At 42.3% G+C, this 19272-nt stretch overlaps 1 protein-coding gene across 2 annotated transcripts; it reads right to left on the bottom strand.

The window, feature by feature from the left end:
• Positions 1–376: 376 nt before the first annotated feature.
• On the bottom strand, positions 377–18106 carry Hpgds (hematopoietic prostaglandin D synthase). 2 transcript variants are annotated; one of them, XM_051152251.1, is made up of 5 exons: positions 17969–18106; positions 15433–15525; positions 11303–11412; positions 4595–4693; positions 377–819 (listed from the first exon to the last, which is right to left on the bottom strand). In XM_051152251.1, the coding sequence occupies exons 1-5, from the start codon at positions 18099–18101 to the stop codon at positions 652–654; spliced, it is 603 nt and encodes a 200-aa protein (XP_051008208.1). In that variant the 5' UTR covers positions 18102–18106; the 3' UTR covers positions 377–651. The 2 variants fall into 2 exon arrangements, with proteins under 2 accessions (XP_051008208.1, XP_051008209.1); XM_051152252.1 differs by having other exon boundaries at positions 377–816.
• Positions 18107–19272: the final 1166 nt, after the last annotated feature.

Raw genomic sequence — 19272 nt, 5'->3', positions numbered from 1 at the left:
GGCCCTTTATCTACAGTCCCCTGAATTGCAACAGTTCTGAATTCAGAGTCATATTTTTTCTGTACCTCCATTTCTGTTGAATTTGAATTAAGCTCTAACATACCTTCCTTAGCTGTACTTTCATCTTTTTGAGTTATGTCTTGTTAGCACCTATGTTGTGACATGTCAGACGTGTGTTTTTGTGAAGCAACCTGTACCCTTTGGTGTATACCTGAATAGCATGTACAGTGATGGCTAGTGATATGGTTGGCCACTGAGCATTATAGGCATTGCTTTCTGTGTAGCAATTTGTTGATTGAAGAGCTGGCTGCAAAATCTGTATTTCACATAATTACAGTTAAAACTGTGGTAACTGACACAATAGCCAGGAAAACTAGTATTGTTTAGCAAAAGCATGCGTGACAATTGATATCAATGCAAAGCAGCATGTATTGTGAACTATTTCCCTCCAATTATAAAGAAAAGTATAAAGTTCTGGAAAAGTAAAATACTGGAGACTAAATGCCTACAGAAATAAAGACAAAACCATACAACAAAAGAATTATGCATAGCAAGCAGAAAGCAACCGAGAGTCCTAGTGGTAGTGAGAAGCATGCTGATCATCTAGCAGGCTGATGGAGCGCTCTCATCTGGTGCTGGGGCCTGTATCATCTACAGTTTGGTCTGTGGCCTCTTTTGTATCCAAGTAGCAATGGCAGGGATAGCTTGGACTTTGTTCCGTAATGATACCAGCCTGGGGTGGACGTCCAGCAAGTCAGGCTTTAATGCCAAAAGTGTGGTGCTGCAGACATCCCAGTAGAAGTCTGCCCAAGTTACCTGCTTAAAGGAAAACAAAGACTTGGCTATTGAATATAAGAAGCTATCAGCATTCCAAAAGTGAACTTAATTTCTTGCAAGGAACATTTCCCTTCGATTTCAAAACAATTCTTTCTTGGTACAAAAGCTGAACATGATGAAATTAGAAACCAACAAACATTACAATGCCCAGGGGACACTCAGATGACTGCTGTCTGATTTAATATAGATGCCTGAGATAGACAGGTGACAGCATTCAGTCCAGTGCTACATTGTTTTGAAGGCCTGTCCAATCTCCACAAGTCCGACAGCACATTTTCATCTGACTTAACTCAGAGATTTCCATCTTTGCCAAAAGCCCTCTGTAGAAAAAGGTAGGGTCATTCCAGTTGTGTACCTGTCCAGTGTACACGCTTTAATTTTGTATTTGAAAATAGTTTGTTCCTTTTTGTATGTTACCACTGATGATTCTGTATTAGTCTTGCAGGTATCCCGTGTGACGTCTGTGCTTATTTCATTATGTTGTTTACGACATTATTTCACTGTTGTCTTAACACAACCTACTCTGTGTTTTAAGGTAGAAAGGAATAAATGGTGTGTGGGTTATTCTTTCAGGGTCTATAATTCCAAATAAAAGATTTGGGGTAAAATAGGTTATCTTTGCATCATATCAAGACAACTATATGGGTATCTGGCCTTTAATGGAATACTGGAGTTGGCCAAGGTGAAGCCTGGGTCAGCTGAGTGGTCTTCATTGTTATTTGAGCTTCATCATTGGAGTGTTACATTGGTTCCATAATCACATTAGCACAGTGAAGTTTGTCTTGTTATTTGCTCACTTTCAAATTTTTATTCTTGGGAGATAGTCTGACACTGTAGAATGTTTTACTGGAACTCTCTGGAGACCAGGCTGCCCGAGACCAGCATGTTTCTCCAAGACCAGCTCTAGAGTGAGATTTAATGTCGACTAAGTTTGTTTGTGTGTGCATAAATTACTAGAGTTGTTTGCTGGTGTTTCACAAGCTTGCTGCCATCTAAGAAAGATTGCTGTGCCGGGTGTGGTGGAGCATGCCTTTAATCCCAGCACTTGGGAAGCAGAGGCAGGCAGATTGCTGTGAGTTTGAGGCCAGCCTGGTCTACAAAGGGTTCCAGGATAACTGAATCTATTACACAGAGAAACCCTGTCTCACAAACAAAAACAAAACAAGAATAGAAAGATTGCTGCCTAGAGAATTTACAGTTTAGCTAAGGAATATTTATTTTCAGGTGCCTATTGTGTGGCATACCCATATCTAGGTGTTAGGGATGCAGTGCCCTCCTCTGATGTACATTTGTTTGTTTGCAGTGCTGTGGCTCAAATTCAGAGCCCTCAGACACCACTAAACCTCATCCCCAGCCTGGGGTTTTGTTTTAGAAGAGATCTATCAAACAGTGAAACCGATGATGAAGGAAAAGTGCAGTAACTAATATGGGGAGAGGGACCCTCTAAGAGATGAAATACGTTTAACCTGAGGGTTCAGAAACACCAAGCTTAGCAGCCTTTATCTGATAGTGCGAGATGTCTAGTTTGGAGCTCAGTAGAGAACAAAGAGTGCTCAGGAAATACTAGTTCCTAGAACTACTCAGAAAATAGGAAATGAAAAGAGTTTAGAAAAAGCTAGTGAGAAGACGAGTGGGATTGTATATTGCAGTGGAAAACAAGATGTAGGGACAAGGTAGACTGATCAGAACCATCCAAAGCACAGACAGCCCCTTTTCCTGTCTTCCATATAGAGTAGCCCAAAAAGCTGGGAAACTCCACCTACAACAGCACTGAAGTCAGATTTGACTTCGGTGGAGCTTCGGTCTGGGTGTTGTGTGTTTGGATGTAGCGTAAGCTGTCATAAGCTCCTCTGTTTTGACTTGTTCCAATACTCTGCTATTAACATTCTCATTGAAGCCCAGATGGCTCCATCTCTAGTCAGTCTCCAGCTCATGTCTGAATCCTTGTGATACCAACTCTGGTTGCTTTGGTAGCTTATTTACTTCTAGCATGAAAAAGTACTTATCTTCCTTGTCTCAAATTGACAGTCATTTGCCTCTGAATCCCCAGCTTGTTTCTGTATTTAAGGGCTGGAGAGATGGCTCAGCGGTTAAGAGCACTGACTGCTCTTCCAAAGGTCATGAGTTCAATTCCCAGCAACCACATGGTGGCTCACAACCATCTATAATGCGATCTGATGCCCTCCTCTGACCTGCAGACGTACATGCAGGCAGAGCACTGTATACATAATAATAAATAAATAGATCTTTAAAAAAGCCGGGCGTGGTGGCACACGCCTTTAATCCCAGCACTCGGGAGGCAGAGGCAGGCGGATCGCTGTGAGTTCGAGGCCAGCCTGGTCTACAAAGTGAGTCCAGGATGGCCAAGGCTACACAGAGAAACCCTGTCTCAAAAAAAAAAAAAAAAAAAAAAAAGACCAGAGTCTGGTTATAAGGAGGTAATTATTCACACTGACTGGATTTATCTTTGTCTCCTCCCGTACCAAAGACCCTGCTTTTTACTAACATCAGTATAATTTCTGATTTTTGCACTCACAATGTACAAATCATAAGACTGTTAAAGCAATACAAATAGTGCCCAGGACTAATAATTCTAATAATGTATTAGCATTCTGAAAATGGTGTGTGAGTTTGTTTTTCTGAGATTGTTGAGTTCAGACTACCATACCTTGCATTGAAGGTAGTTTTTTAAATTTTATTATTCAGATTACAACTCAATTGTTATCCCATCACCTGTATCCTCCTGTTCCTCCCTCCCTCCCACTTTCACCCTATTCCCCTCCCCTAGGTCTATGACTGAGGGGGCCCTCCTCCCCCTCTCTATGGTCATAGGCTATCAAGTCTCATCTTGGTAGCTGCTTATTCTTTCTCTGAATGCCATTAGGCCTCCCCACCCAGAAGAGGTGGTCAAATATGGGGCACCAGAGTTCATGTCAGAGTCAGTCCTCGCTCGCCACATAACTCTGGAGAATGTCTTGAACATTGGGTAGATCAGAAGGTAGGGTTTTTTGTTTGTTTGTTTGAGAATGCAACATAAAGGCTGGGGAAATAGCTTGTTTGGTAAAGTGCTTGCTGTGCAGTGTTGTGAGGAGCCATGTTTGAGCCTGAGAACCCACGGACAAAAGCTGGGTATGGTGGCAGAGATTTGTGATCCCAGCACTGGGAAGGCAGAGACAGGAACAACCCAGGGCCTCCTTGTCCAGCCAGCCTAGCTTGATTGTAAGACACTTTGTCTCAGAAAACAAGGTAGACAGTGTAAACAGTGAAGTCAACCTATGGCCTCCATATCATACACACACACACATCCTTACATGCATGTGCACATGTACACACACATGCACAAATAACCCAGTAAGTAGCCTTTATGTACTCTTACATATGTGACACAGATTGCTTCACTTTCTTTTGATTTTTAAGATAGCTTTAAAAAAATTAATGTATATAATTATATAAAGTACTTCATGACTCCAGGTCAGACCTGTGTAAAGAGTTAAGTTTAAAGAAGCTTAGCGAGTTTTTTCTTCTCTAGTGTAGTTTCTGAGTAATTATTGCCCCTTGCCCCCCGCCACAATCCTCCTTTCCTTTTTGGGACCGGGGCTCAGGTAGCCCAGGCTGGCATCAAACTCGTTATGCAGCTTCTCATGTGCTGGGGGAGCGGTGTACCGTCATACCTGGCTGGAATAACATTTTTAGTTTTAGTTCCTTGACTTCTCTAAATATAATTGCTGACATTTTTAAACACACAAAACATACTCACATAGTTGCCAATAAACCACTCCTTGTCCCCTAAGTATGTGTCCAAGTCTTTGAGAAGGCGAGGTGCATGACGTGTGAGCAACTCCTCGAACATCCGCTCCTAGGAGAGAGCAGACATTCTTGTGACTAATAAGAAAAGTAAGTGCAATTTGAATAGCAAGTTACACAGAGCGAAAGTAGATATGCATTGGTTTCTTCATAGTTATGACCTTATTGAGACCCAGGCCTGACTCAGTCATTTATTACTCAAGTTTTACAAGTACATTTATTGTTGTGTTTGGTGTGTTTGTATACTTGTGCCACAGAGCCTGTGTGGAAACCAGAAGGCAGCTTTTGGGAGTCATTTCTCTCCTTCCGCCAAGGAAGAGAGCAAACCCAGCCACTCAGGCTGGGTACTGCCCAAGCACCTTGTACCCGCTGACCCATCTTGCCAACCCTATTACTATAATTCTAAGTGTCCTTTCTTTGACTTGATAGCTCTGAGTTTCCGGTCTCTTCTTCAGAAGACTTGTGAGCTGAGTTTTGTACCGGAGAAGGATATAGAAAGTTGTCTGTTTCTTACTATTTCCAAGTCCTCACCACCGCTGCCATTCAGTGTTGAAATCAGAACATCATAATTACCTCTGTCCTACTTGTCTCCAACCTGCGCATTGCTCTTTAGATGAGAAAACAAATATAGACACATTATGTAGTTAATTAATACTCATACTGAATTCAAGGGCAGATCTAGTGACCAGTATCCGGAGACATATTGTTTCATTTAGTCCTTTAAAATTGGAACAAATTTTAGCAACAAATACAGAAATGTCAGCAATTGTTATAGCTCATGCATTTTTTCCAGCATGATGATATTTTCAGGCAGGCTTGTGGGATGGCCACGCTTCTAATACCTGCACTCAGGAGGCTGGGGCAGCGGAGCTACAAGTCCAGCCTGGGCTGCATAGATGTCATACTTGTCTCACCAACAAGAATGCTTGTACTGCCATCTTACTGCAGTATTTTGATAAGGCCACCTGACCAGTAGGTGGCAGCAACCGCCTCTGATGCCCAGGCAGAGACGCTGTAGTCCTTAGCTATTGATGCCTCTGCAACATGCTCTTTTGCATAATGTGCTCCTGAAACCAAGTTCAAGTCTTCTGAACCTGTTTGAGAGACGTAAGATAGCACTGCTGACCGTGTTCCACACAAAGCTGGGGTGTACGTTTTATCGGCAATGGCCAGAGGACACACTCATTTGGGAAGTGCCCTCTGTCGCAGATCCTCAGCCATGGAAAGGTAGAAAAGGAGAGAAAAGCAAGCTGAGAAGGTGGCAGACTGCCTAGCAGTGGAGTCTTTGGGACACTGGACAAAAATCTTTATACCCAAGTTTTTTCTATATTGGGGAGCATGATGTATTTGTCTGTGGGTTTATAATAATATGTGAAATAGATGCCACACAGATAAATATAAGGGCAAAGTAACATTTAACTAATGTAATTATAGTAGCTGATGTTTAGTGAACACTGTCTCCTTGTTATATAGATACCTATACACTGTCATTTAATGCTTCCAACATACTTCGAAGGAGAGCCCCTTTTATCTATACTTCACACTCAAAGAACTTGAGCTGTGATAAGGGAATTCTCTGTTAAAAAGGCAATGGGATTCAAATAAATTGTGCCAAAAAGTCTGTTACCCTTCTGTCATCAAAGCTGAGCTTTTAAAGATTTTGTCCTGGGGTTCTCTCCTCTCTCTCTCTCTCTCTCTCTCTCTCTCTCTCTCTCTCTCTCTCTCTCTCTCTTTCTCTCTCTCCTCTCCTCCCTCCTTCTCCTTTTTCTCTCTCTCCCCATATTCCTAACATACTTTATTTATATAAATACTCTAAATATCTTCAACCATCTAAATAGTATTTAGAATGCAGATGCTTAAGTAACGTGACGAGCGTCACATTGGTTGTTCCAGTCTGTGGCTTTTGGGCTTGGGCTGGCTCTCATGTCTACTCATGTTCAGGGCAGCTGCTGGCACAGTGACATCATACCCCAAGAGTTAAGACCACACAGTCTGAGGGAGACCACTGGTTTGCATGCCTTTCACGGTCCTTCCCATCTAAACCCCTGAGCCCAAGAGAGTCTTCCCTGTCCTCAGCTGGGAAATAAGCTCCTGCTGGAGCAGTCATGCCCTGTGTGATCGGACCAAGCATTCTAGAGTTTTGCCAGGTGGGCGGCTCAGGTCACATTCTTACACTTGTCTGACTCTAAGCACCTTCCAAACTACCATGGCTGCCGCTGCCTCTTGAGCATGACAATGAAATCCCTTTCTATCCACTGGAGATACTGCCAGTGAGAGGACCAGAGGGTTGCCTGGTGATGAGATCTGATAATGCGGGATCCTGGCAGTTAAAGAATTTGTCAATCTGTCCATTTCCCTTAGGGCTTCCCCCAAGACCCAGCTATTCAACTCCTTGGAATATACCCAGAATATGCTCCACCACACAAGGACATATGCTCAGCCATGTTCATAGCAGCCCTATTCATAATAGCCAGAACCTGGAAACAGCCTAAATGTCCCTCAGTTGAAGAATGGATAAAGAAACTGTGGTTCATTTACACTATGGAATACTACTCAGCTATTAAAAACAAGGAAATCCCAATATTTGTGGACAAATGGATGGAACTAGAAATGATCATACTGAGTGATTTAACCCAGAAGCAGAAAGACTCACATGGTATATACTCACTTATAATTGGGCACTAGCCCAAAAGGCATGTCCCATGAAAGTCTTTACTCACCAGGAGATTGGGATAGATGTGAGGACATCCTACTGGGACTCTAGGTAAGAGAAATATAGGAGATGGGGAAATAGAAGGATCCAGAGGGTCCTAGAAACCTATAAGAAGAACATCGTGATGGGTGAATTGGGGCCCAGGGGCACCTGCTCAAACTATTGTACTAACAAAGGACAATACAAGTATTAAACATCGAACCCCTACTCTGATCTAGCCAATGGACAGGACATTCTCCACAGTTATGTGGAGAGTGGGGACTGACTCTGACATGAACTCTGGTGCTCCATATTTGATGACCTCCCCTTGGTGGGGAGGCCTGATGGCACTCTGAGACTTGATAGCCTATGATGGGAGGAGGTCCCCCTCACTCATAGACGTAGGGGAAGGGAATAGGGTGAAAGTGGGAGGGAGGGAGGAATGGGAGGATACAAGTGATGGGATAACAATTGAGTTGTAATCTGAATAAATTAATTAAATAAAAAAAAATAAAAATTTAAAAAAGAGTTTGTCAATCTGATATCTGTCAAGGGGACACTTCCTATTGAAGTATCCCAAATGAGGCCACTAGAGGGCCAGAATAAAGAAACTGGATAACGGTGACGGATTTGACATTTGTACACAAGCTTATCTCCAACCCAACTCAACACTGGTGCACTATGCTTTACAAGATGAAATCTATATGGAGGTGAAAAGAGGAGAGGATGAGAACAAACAGAGTTTGAAGCTGTGTAGGTGAGTAGACGGGGAAAACTGGGAACTAACTCTATGCTTATTCAAGAAACAGTCTGGGCCCGAGGAGGAAGGAAGCTGAGACTGGTGAGAATTGCCGAGAAGCAGTTTTGAGAGGCTTCTCCTTCACTTCGGGCTAATTGACAGGACTCCATCCTTTTCTACAGGAGGCTAGAGGGGCCAGAACAGCGTATAGGACAGAGGGTACCGCGAATAATATATTTAAAATAGAAGAATGGGATGAGTATACCCACACTGAAGAGTACATTCTGAAGCCACTGTTGTTCTCTTCCCATTGTTTCTAGATCACCGTCTTCTCCAGGAGCTCTTCCCATTACAAGACCAGATGCTGGGAGCGGGAGACATTGGGAAGAACCTCACATAGCACAGTGTCACTCAAAATCAATAAATTATCTGTGCATGTACAGATGTAAACCACAGTCCTTCACACTACCATGGATTCTAGAGGATGGCCTAACTCCTGACAGGGACTACAGCAAACTGGAAGTAAAGCAACTTTTGTTGGGCAAGCAATGGTTAGACAGATGACATCGTATCCGTAAAATGAATACAAAATACCCCCAGAGTGAAACCAAGCTCTATACAAAAAGAAACAAGCTTGTCAGGCAGTCTCCAGAAGTAGATATGATCAAGATACATTGTATACCTGCATCAAGTGTCAAGAGATAGTCTATTTAAAACCCTGTTAAGTTTTAAAGGGGGGAAATGTAGAACTCAAATGTCCAGGAGTCAAGAAGAGGGTGTTTTCCTGAAAGCACAACAAAACAAAACAAAACAAAAAACAAAACCAAAAAAGCAAAAAATGGGAGGTAGAAAAAAACCTCAGCCTCTCAAATCAGGACTTCTACATGACAAAGAGAATAAAGAGGTTTGGAGACAGTGAAGGAATTTTAAGAGAATTCAAGGATGTTTGACTTTTTTGTTGTTGTTTTTCAAGACAGGGTTTCTCTTTGTAGCCTTGGCTGTCCTGGAACCCTCTTTGTAGACCAGGCTGGCCTCAAACTCACAGAGAGCCACCTCTCTCTGCCTCCTGAGTGCTGGGATTAATGGTGTGAGCCACCACCTCCCAGATGATTTTGATTTTTTTTAAACACAGTGTCATACTGAATGGGCCCAAATAAGTTGGTGCCAGGCTCATTAATAAGATGCGTTCTCTTCAAACACAGGGACTCAAGCTTGGATCCCTAGTGCCCATGGAGAACCCAGGCTCCCTAACACACGGCTGTAACCCCAGCATGGAGGAGGAGGAGGAATGGAAGGGTGTGTTGGCTTTGCTGGCCAGTCAGTCTAGGTGAATTAGTGACTCTGTCTCAATAAGCGAGCCAGGGAAGGACTGAGGAAGCTATTGGACATTGATCTCTGGCCTACACATGCATGTGCACACATATGTACATTCAGACACACACAGGAAAGAAAACGAATGGCACATAAACCTCTCCATTTCTTTCTTTTCCCTTAAAGAAAAAAATATATTTTCTTGTTTGTTTTGTGAGGTAGGCTCTCGCTATAGAGCCTTGGCTGGCCCAAAGTTTTCTGTGTAGACCCAGCTTGCCATGAACTCATAGAGATCTGCATGTTTCTGCCTCCAGAGTGCTGAGATTAGAGGTGTGTGCCAGTGCACACAACAAAACTTACCCTTCTAAAACATCTAGAACTTTAAGGAAAATAATTAGATTAGCCAAACATGTCAACGGCCCAGAGCCTGCAGTGTCCTCAGATGCTGATAGAAACACTGCTTGCCACAGAGAATTCCTTACCCAACTGTCTTAGGATTTTTAATGCTGTGATAAACACTGACCAAAAGAAACAGAGAAAGGGGTTCATTTCAGCTTACGGCTTTCAGGTTGTACTCTCACTGAGAGCAATCAGGGAAGAAACTTCAGGCAGGAGTCTGGTGGCAGGAACGGATGACACAGAATCTGAAGTCCCAGAGGAGAGCTGCTTATCAGCTCCTATGGTTTTCTCAGCCTACTTTCTTAGAGAAGAGGACCGCCTACCCAGGGGTAGTCCCACCCACAACAGGTCCCTCCCCATCAATCCCTAATTAAGGAAATGCCTCACAGCATTACCTACAAGCCATTTTTTCTCCCTAACCTACTTTGTCTTCTGCCCATACATATGTTCCAATATCCTGTCAGGCCCAAGTGTTTCCTACATCAAAGACAGCGCCAAAGCGGCTACCCACAGGTGCCTCACGGATTGCTTCAGCTGGACCTGAATTTTCCTTCCTAGCCTCACAGATAATTCTTACAGACCCTGAACAGCAAGTAGGACAGCCTGCTCTTCCTGGACATGACCAACATTCCAACTCTCTGCCCATCCCCCCACCCTAATATCAACTCCCCAATGCCAGGAGGAAGAAGTCATAGATGAATATGCCTTCCCAATTGACAGAAGGCTGGGATGTCATGCTTTAGACGCAGGACAAGCAGCTCCAGGATCTCCCAGCATCCCTTGTTCTCTACCTGCTGCAGGGCACAGGGCATGGGCTACATACCCGGCTCTCTACCCTGAACTTTTCAGGGCAGGGGCTTCCCCTCCCCTTCCCCCTTCACCATACAACCCAGACATTTTGATTCTCTCTCTCATGGTGGCCAAGAACAGTTTCCAATGAACCTGCATTTTTATACTTTAGCTTGTCTCGCATGAGAAGAAGTCCAATGTCCTCATTCCTGTTTCAGCACCCCTTCCTACTTCCTCATTTTCTTCTCAAGACATGGTTTCTCGGTGTAGCCCTTGCTGACCTGGACTCGCTTTATAGACCAGGCTGGCCTCGAATTCACATGGCCTCAAACTCACAGAGATCTGCCTGCCTCTGCCTCCCAAGTGCTTGGATTAAAGGGAGGAATGTTAAGAGGTTCCACTAGCCTGTTTCTAGATTGCCTAGCAACTGCTGATGTCATCACCTGCCTCTGCCAGGTGTGGCCCAGGCGCACTCCAAGTATGTGCAGGATAAAAAGGACCTGCTAGCCTTTTTCTTTTTCTCTCTTACCTCTCCTTCTGCCTCTCTCCTGGTCTCTGCTGGCCTCTCTCAGTCTCTCCCACTATCTCCCTCTGTCGTGGGCTGCCACCCCTTTTGTCCCCTCTTCCCCCTTTCCCATTATAAATCCCCTTTCATACCAGATCTGTGCATGACATCTCTATATATTATAACAAGGTTAACCATAGTAATGATAGTAAGCTTATCACATTACTTTTACATCTTGATTTTTCTCTGCCCATGGAAAAAGTGACATGAAATCATCCAGTGTGTCCACCACTGCATCAGCTTGACATCGCTCCAACTCCGTCTTCCCAGCCAAATCTATGGGATAGAAAGAGGCTATTTTTGTATCTACCAACATGCTCAATTTAATTTACTCCTAATTTATCAATTAGGCAACATGTTCACGCCTTAGAAAACTCAATGTAAAACAGTCGCAAGCCAGAAGACAGAGGTCAGCCACGGGGCTGGGAGAAAATTCTAAAATTCTATTCCCTATTCTTCTTTGTGCAGCCTGAAAAACTCCTGTAAGTATCTGGTCCTGGCTTTCACCATAAAATGTCAACTTAAAAAATAATACAATGTCTTAACCTTGGGACAAGAAAATGCCTTGACGGAAAGCCACATGCTGTGGGATCCTAAGTATCTCACCATGAAGCTAGATAGAAGACAACCATAGCAACTACTGTGGTGTCCTGGGAGCTGGGGCTCCTGTTGGTCAAATACCTACTGTGGTTCAGCTGCCTGAGGCTACAGTACATCGGTTCTGTGTGTTGGATGGCATGTTTCTTCCAGTTACCACATTCCCTTCAAATTGAAACACTTCCTTCAGAAGGAAAACCGAGGGCTCAAGAGCCTTGGGAGGTAAACAAAAATGAAAACTGGGATTAAAAAAGAAAAAAAAAGTCACAAAAACTTGCAAGTGTCTTCAGACATTTAAAAAATTTTAATTTTTATGTGCATGAGCGATTGCTTGCTTATCTGCTGGTGTACCATATGCCAGTGGTTCAGAAGAGGGTGTTGGATCCCCTACAGCTGGCGACAGTTGTGAGCTGCCATGTAGGTGCTGGGAACCCAGCCCAGCTACTCTGGAAGAGCAGCCAGTACTCTTAATTGCTGAGCCATTTCTCCTGCCTCAACTTACAAGATCTTCAAAGCGTTCAATTAAAAAAAAAAAAAAAAGTAAACAGTGGCTGATGATTTCTTTTTATTTTATTTTTTTCGTCATTTGTTAATCGTTTTTTCAAACAAGTCATTGATCTTTCTAATCTTTTCCTCAGGGCTGTCAATTTGAAATGATTCAGTATGAAAGTCTTGTAAAATTGACTGATTTTGTACAACTGTATCAAATTTCTAAGTGTCAATGAACTATGCTGACGATGAGTGTCTCTTATAAACACCTCCTCAGTGATGTTGTTCAGGGTGAAGGAACATGCTTGTTTCACTTTCCTGTAACTCTCACATATGATTTCCAAGAACCGATTCTCCTCATTAACCTGAAACTGCCTCTCACCATCCCCCTCACACTCCCTCAGGCCTGGTTTGACTTCAGTCTTCCAGGCTTTAGCAGTTATTTTCCAGAAGCTGATGCCTTGGTCTAAGCCTATGTCTAAGCCATAGGCATCTGTAAAGCTCCTTTGCAAATATTTGGAGCTTTGTTCCCTCCTGAACTTTTAGGCATCAAATCACCCAGACACCACACCTCAAACCAACTGTTGCCTTTTCAATCCAGGAGGGCATGGCTCCCACAGTGAGTTAGGCCCACAGGAGCTTGGGCATGCCTCCAGATAAAGTGAAAGGTATTGTAGACTGAGGAAGCTTTTTACACAGACCAGAGAGGAAGAACACAGGAGTGCTTGTGGGTGTTTGTGACCCTCCCCTACCCCCAACCCCCTGAGAATGACTAAGCCTACCTCCTGCGCTCTCCTGCCCTTTCCTGTAGTCTAGCTCTACAAAGCTTCTGCAGACTTTCTCAGATTTTCTATATACTTTCTGAGGCCACTGGGGCTATTTCAAAAATCTCTACAGTGTGTCCCACAGTCAGGCCATTCAAGAAGAAAGTATCAACAGGATATTTGTTCTACAGGTGTGCCTGATTATACTTCAATCGTTAGGGAAGTCCAAGTCTTGGATTTTCTAACCAGGTTCAATGTATTTTGCTAAGTAATCCTCCTTCTCTACCCTACAAACACGATGAAGGTTTTTTGTTTGTTTGACTGGTTGTTGTTGGGATTTTTGTTTGTTTTGTTTTGGTCTTCTTCTTCTTCTTCTTCATCTTCCTCCTCCTCCTCCTCCTTCTTCTTCCTTTTTCTGTTTACTTGTAATGCTCTAAGATGCTGTAAGTCTAGTGAGTCTAAGTGAGGTCGATTTGCCTGCTTCCTCAGCACTATCTGGGAAATCGTTAATGATGCATATTTTTCAGGGTCCTTCCCCAGCCTCCGGAATCAAATATGGAAGCAAGGAAGAGTGCGTATGTGGTATGCAGCCCTCCAGATGACCTTGCTGCACATGAATAATGGAGGTCTTGGAACCCTACGGTAGCCACAGAAGCACCATTCAAATACCCCTGTCTCTTCTAAGCCTGACTTCCATAGACATATTCCATGTCCTTTGACTCTTAAACTTGTTGAAATATCTGTTAGTACAATTTTGTGTGTGTGTGCTTAAATTTTTAAGATGTATCTCATCTTATGTATATTATTATTTTGCCCTCATGTATATATGTATGCTCACTATGTGTATCCACAAAGGTAAAATAGTTCTTATCAGATACCCTGGGCAAGGAGTTATGAGTAGTTGAGAGCCACCATGTGGATGCTGGGAACCAAACCCAGGTCTTCTGCAAGAATAACAAATACTCTTAATGCCGAAACAAGTATCCAGCCCCATGTATGTGTTTAAAATAAACAACTTTGTTTTCAAGATAGGGGTCTAATCATGATGGGTTACTTGGGTGCTCAGCATGTTTGGATGATGTCATAGTAGCAGTGAGATGGAATGAAAAGGTTAGGAGTGCAAAAATGGTCATTCTAGTAGATTGTTTAAAAAGAAAAAGGCTTCTTCAAAAGCTCAAAGTTGCATCATCATCATCATCATCATTATTATTTTATTGTTTAAGTAGGAATAGCAGAAGAGGGGAAGCAGGAAGTGGAGCATGCTGAGAGGAAGGCAGGAGTCATCTCTGTTACCCCCTACTCACTGCCCTGGTGGGGTGTTAAGGAGGCCTCGGTGATACCCAGTAGAGTTAAGTGTACTGCCTTCATATGTTTTTCAGCACGATCAGCATGAAGGATACTGAATTATAATTACAACAGTCCAATAAGGCCCAGCGTTCACGTGCTGTATGCATTTCTAGCTATTTTTGCCTAAATCATAATACTTAACACTACCGTGACATATCAGACCAAATTTCTAGATTCTAGAAAGGACATGGTGGCAATGTACTGTGATATAGGAGGGGGAAGGCACAGTGTAAATGAGAATATGTAGTCTGATGTGGCAGCACACACCTGTCATCCAAGCACAGGGAAGGCTGTTACAGCAGGGACAGGGGTTTAAGGCCCACATGGGCTGAATAACAAATGTTAGGCAAGGCAAGACTACATAAGATGACCCTGTACATAAAAATATAAAATAGCAAAGTAAAATAGCTGTCTACAGTATTCTTAGAAAGTTCTACTACCATAGATGCTGAATTTATATTGTTCCAATCTCCACAGCCATTCTTAATTGCACCATAGTTAAAAAAAATACAGTTTTGGGGTTCTTTTTGCTTTTGCTTTTTTGTTTTGTTTTGGTTTGGTTTGGATTTTGTTTTTCAAGACAGGGTTTCTCTGTGTAACAGCTCTGGCTGTCCTGGACTTACATTGTAGACCAGGCTGTCTTGGAACGCACAGAGATCTGCCTTCCTCTGCCTCCTGAGTGTTGGGATTAAAGGCGTTCACCACCATGCCCGGTTAAAATACACAGTTATTAAGTAAGTAGTATAAAGAAGCATCAGTTGAGTGGAGAGTGGGGACTGACTTTCACACGAACTCTGGTGCCCCATATTTGACCACGTCTCCTGGATGGGGAGACCTGGTGGCACTCAGAGGAAGGATAGCAGGCTACCAAGAAGAGACTTGATACCCTATGAGCATATACAGGGGGAGGAGGTCCCCCTCAGTCACAGTCATAGGGTAGGGGAGTAAGGGCAAAATGGGAGGGAGGGAGGAATGGGAGGATACAAGGGAGGGGATAACCATTGAGATGTAACATGAATATATTAATTAAAAAAATTGAAAAAAAAAGCATCACATTTTTTTCAGTTATCTAAAGCTTTAGCGACAATAAGTATATTACCTGTGTTTTTGGTCAAATATCTTGCTATTGCGAGGCTCTGATGAAGCTTAAGTCCTTCTACCTCCAAAACAGGGATTTTGCCAAATGGAAGAGCTACAACAGAACAAGTGTCAAGTCAGTAGCAGAGCGGAGCACAGAAGGATGGGAGAACTCAGGATGACAGACACAAGGTATCTCTTAAGACCATGGAAATCTTAAATATACAATATATGCACACACGCATGTAAACTTAAAAATATACTCACTTTAAAGAACACTATACTGTTTGGGCTATATCCAACCCCCTCAAAACAGTTCTTCTTAAAGGGGACAATTTTATATTCTCTAGTGCCGTCTTTTACATTTTGTTAGCTTTGAAACCGGATACAAAGTCGGTTAAAAAGTTGGTTGTACAAATCATGTTTGTGGGCAGGGCATGTAGCCCAGTTGGTAGAGTGCCTGACTAACAGGCGGAAGGCCTCACAAGTCTCTGAGCTTGATCCCCGGCACTGCATAAACTGAGGTTGCTGGCTTATGCTTATACCCTTAGCAGATTAAAAAATAATAATAACAAAAATGTTTATGGGGATGCCATGTGTTATACTGCCTTATTGTCTCATTATAGGTTGATTTAAAAGACTTTCTTAGTCGTATTTTTTTGTGTTATGAGTGTTTTGCCTGCATGTATGTAAGTGCACCATGTGTGTGCAACGCCTTTGGAAGCCAGAAGGGAGAGTCAGGTGCCCTTGGGACTGAAGTTACAAATAGCTGTGAGCCTCCACATGGGTGCTGGAAACTGAACCCCAACACCCTGCAAGAACGCCGACTGCTCTTAACCACTGAGCCATCTTTTTCATCCCATACTTAACATTTTATAAAACCTGTGTTTTGAAACTTCATCAATTTTGTAATCTCAAAACAGATCTCATGAGTTATATTAAAAAGTACTTAAACAATTATAGAGTTTGATTTACACATGAACTGAGAAAGTTTTAACCTATAATAATTGAGATGTAATCTGAATAAATTACTTAAACAAACATTAAAAACCGAAAGTTTTAACCTAATCTTATTTTGATGAAAAGCGATTTGAAGTGTACAATAAAAGATGAAAGAACTTTGTAAAAATATAAGTCATAGAAGACAACATTAATACTCTATCAGTAAATTTCACTTTTTTCTGACTTGAACTTCTTACTTTTATGAGAAAGTAATGTGCTGCTATTATAGAAAATTCATAAAATTTAAAGCAAGAATATTTCTGCCAGACAGCTATTACTTTGTCCATATTGTGTTAGTTAATCTCACAAACTTCATTAGATTGTGAGCCACCTGCATTAATATCCATATCTATCTGTGAGGGTCTTTCCACAGATGACCAGATGGTCCATTGGGCCATTCTAGCTTTGGATTCACTGTTATGAGGTGGTGGGTGTGTGGGAGTGGCCTTGCTGGTGAAAACAGGCTGCTGGGACTTTGCCTTTCTTCTCAGCTAGAGCCTCTCCATCAGTTACTTTCTCCCAGCCCTCACATGTTGAGCAGCTTTGTTCCATCACACCCTTTCTAGCGTGATGTTTCTCTCTTCAGGCCCTGAGCAGTGAGCTGACTGCACTGAGACCTCTGACTAAATCCATCCTTTAAATTCTTCCCCCCATTTCTGTCACAATCATGAAACACTAAATATTTTTATTTTAAATATTAAGAATACTTTTAAATATCAAAACAGTCAAATATTTTAAATATTTAAAATAAACTATAAACCAAATTATGCAAAGTCCTTTTCTCTTACTTGACAGCATTGTTAAAACTGTTCTGTATCAATGGGCCTCCACCATTTGAATGACCATGAGGTCGTCACCACGTGTACTTCCTACAAGCCTCTAAAAAGTATCCTGGGTTTGGGTGCATAATTAAAGAATAAAGTGTCACTTATAAGTCATGTACTTCACACAAGCACTGGGAACAGGCCTCCATGCACACACTGGGTAAATACAAGTTCAGTTTCACTCACTTTGGGCAGAAGCAAAGTTTTGATCACCGACCCAGTGAGCGCACCAACTACTTCCCAAGGCCCCGAGGTGCTGTGAGCAAATCAGAGTTCCAGATAAAATGAATGTGATCTGATGGGCTTCATTTGAAGCACACGTGTAGTCAAGAGGAAGGCGGTATAAGAAGCTTGAGAGGAAAGATGGGCCTGGCCATGTAACATGCCACCAAGTCTTCAAGCACTCAACTCTGAGAGATGGCTGTTAACTGTGGCCTTATTTTGTAAACAGGGACCTGATGTTTGGGGAAGTTTGAATAGCACCTCTGTAGAGGCGATATTCAAGTGTGGTCAGCTGCCCAGGTGTTTCTACAGTTCTATGAGCCACATATTGAGAAAAAGTAAAGGCAGAGCAAGCTCAGAGAGCAGTATGCATCTGTTCAGCTTACCTACCTGAACAGCTGCTTCTCAGTGTGAAGCACTATGGAATCAGGCTTGCATTTCTTGGAGGAAGAATGGAAAACCCTGAAATACACTCTCCCTGAATGAGCTGGAATGGTTTGTGCCACTTACTTGGCTTGATGTTTGGCCAGTCAGCTTGTTCTATTCTGTAATCTTCATACTTTATGTCCAGGTAAGCAAATATATAACGAATAATTTCTGCTCTCCCCCTCATATTAAAATAAAACAGTTTGTAGTTTGGCATGGTGCAATTCTGGAAGGAGGAAAAAAAAAAAAAAGGATGACAGCATTTTTTTTTTTAATTTTAAAAAGTTCTTTGATAGTTTTATACTTATACGCATATATAATAAATTTTAGTCATTCTTGTCAATTACTCTCTTTTGTCCCACCTCTCTCTCCATCTGAAACTGCTCCTCTTCCCAGCAAAATTTGAGATCATTGATTGCTCATAAAAACACAAAGTGAGACCATAGAAAACTCACAAAGTTTGAATGACTTACATCCCACAAATATAGCTGTGGAATGCATAAAGTTTTATAATGACCAGAAAACTGACAGACATTTTCACTTGAGACTGAAGTATACTGCTGTTACTCTATATCTTTGGGCTAGTTTATAGTGGTTCCCTGAATTTTAAAGTCAACTTTAAAATTACAGATATCAATATAGATTTAAAGATGAATATGTATATATGTAAAATTCTTAGTATAATACCAAAGCATTGTTAACATTATTCATTACCTTAAGCTTTCATGTTGTAGACAACAATAATCATTGGCCACCATCCACTGATGCAATAATTGTAGCAGTTACATGAAAATTGTTCACTTATGTGAGAATTAAAATGATTTGTTTTCTGGGCTGGAGGAATGGCTCAGCGGGCAAGTGCACCTGGTGACCAGAGTTCAGTACTTGGAACTCACGTTAAAAAGTCAGATGCAGCAGCTCATGTCTGCGATCCTAGGTCCAGCACTACTCTGGTCACAGGGAATGTGGAGACAGGCGAATGGGCCTAAAGCTTAGTGCACACAGCACAGTGGCAGAAATAACAGGAGAGATCCTGCCTCAAAAACTAGATGGAGGCTCTGGAGAGATGGCTCAGTGGTTAAGAGTGCCACCTGCTTTTCTAGAGGTCCTGAGTTCAATTCCCAGCAACCACATGGTGGCTCACAACCATGTATAATGTGATCTGATGTCCTCTTCTGGCCTTCAGGTATTCATGAAGATAAAGCACCCATATACATTAAATAAATAAATAAATCTTTGAAACAAAAAACAAACAAACAAACCCCCCCAAACAAAAACAAGGTAGGGAGGGAGGGGACAGGAAGAATTGCCCCAAAAGCCAGTAAGCTTGTTTGCTGGCTAGGCCAGGCCATCTGTGCTCTATCTCCAGAACCTTCATGAAGGAGAAG

This window comes from Acomys russatus, chromosome 10 (assembly GCF_903995435.1).
Source record: "Acomys russatus chromosome 10, mAcoRus1.1, whole genome shotgun sequence".
Taxonomy (NCBI): Eukaryota; Metazoa; Chordata; class Mammalia; order Rodentia; family Muridae; genus Acomys; species Acomys russatus.
Note: the sequence above shows the minus strand (reverse complement) of the source record. Positions and strands in the feature narration are given on the sequence as shown.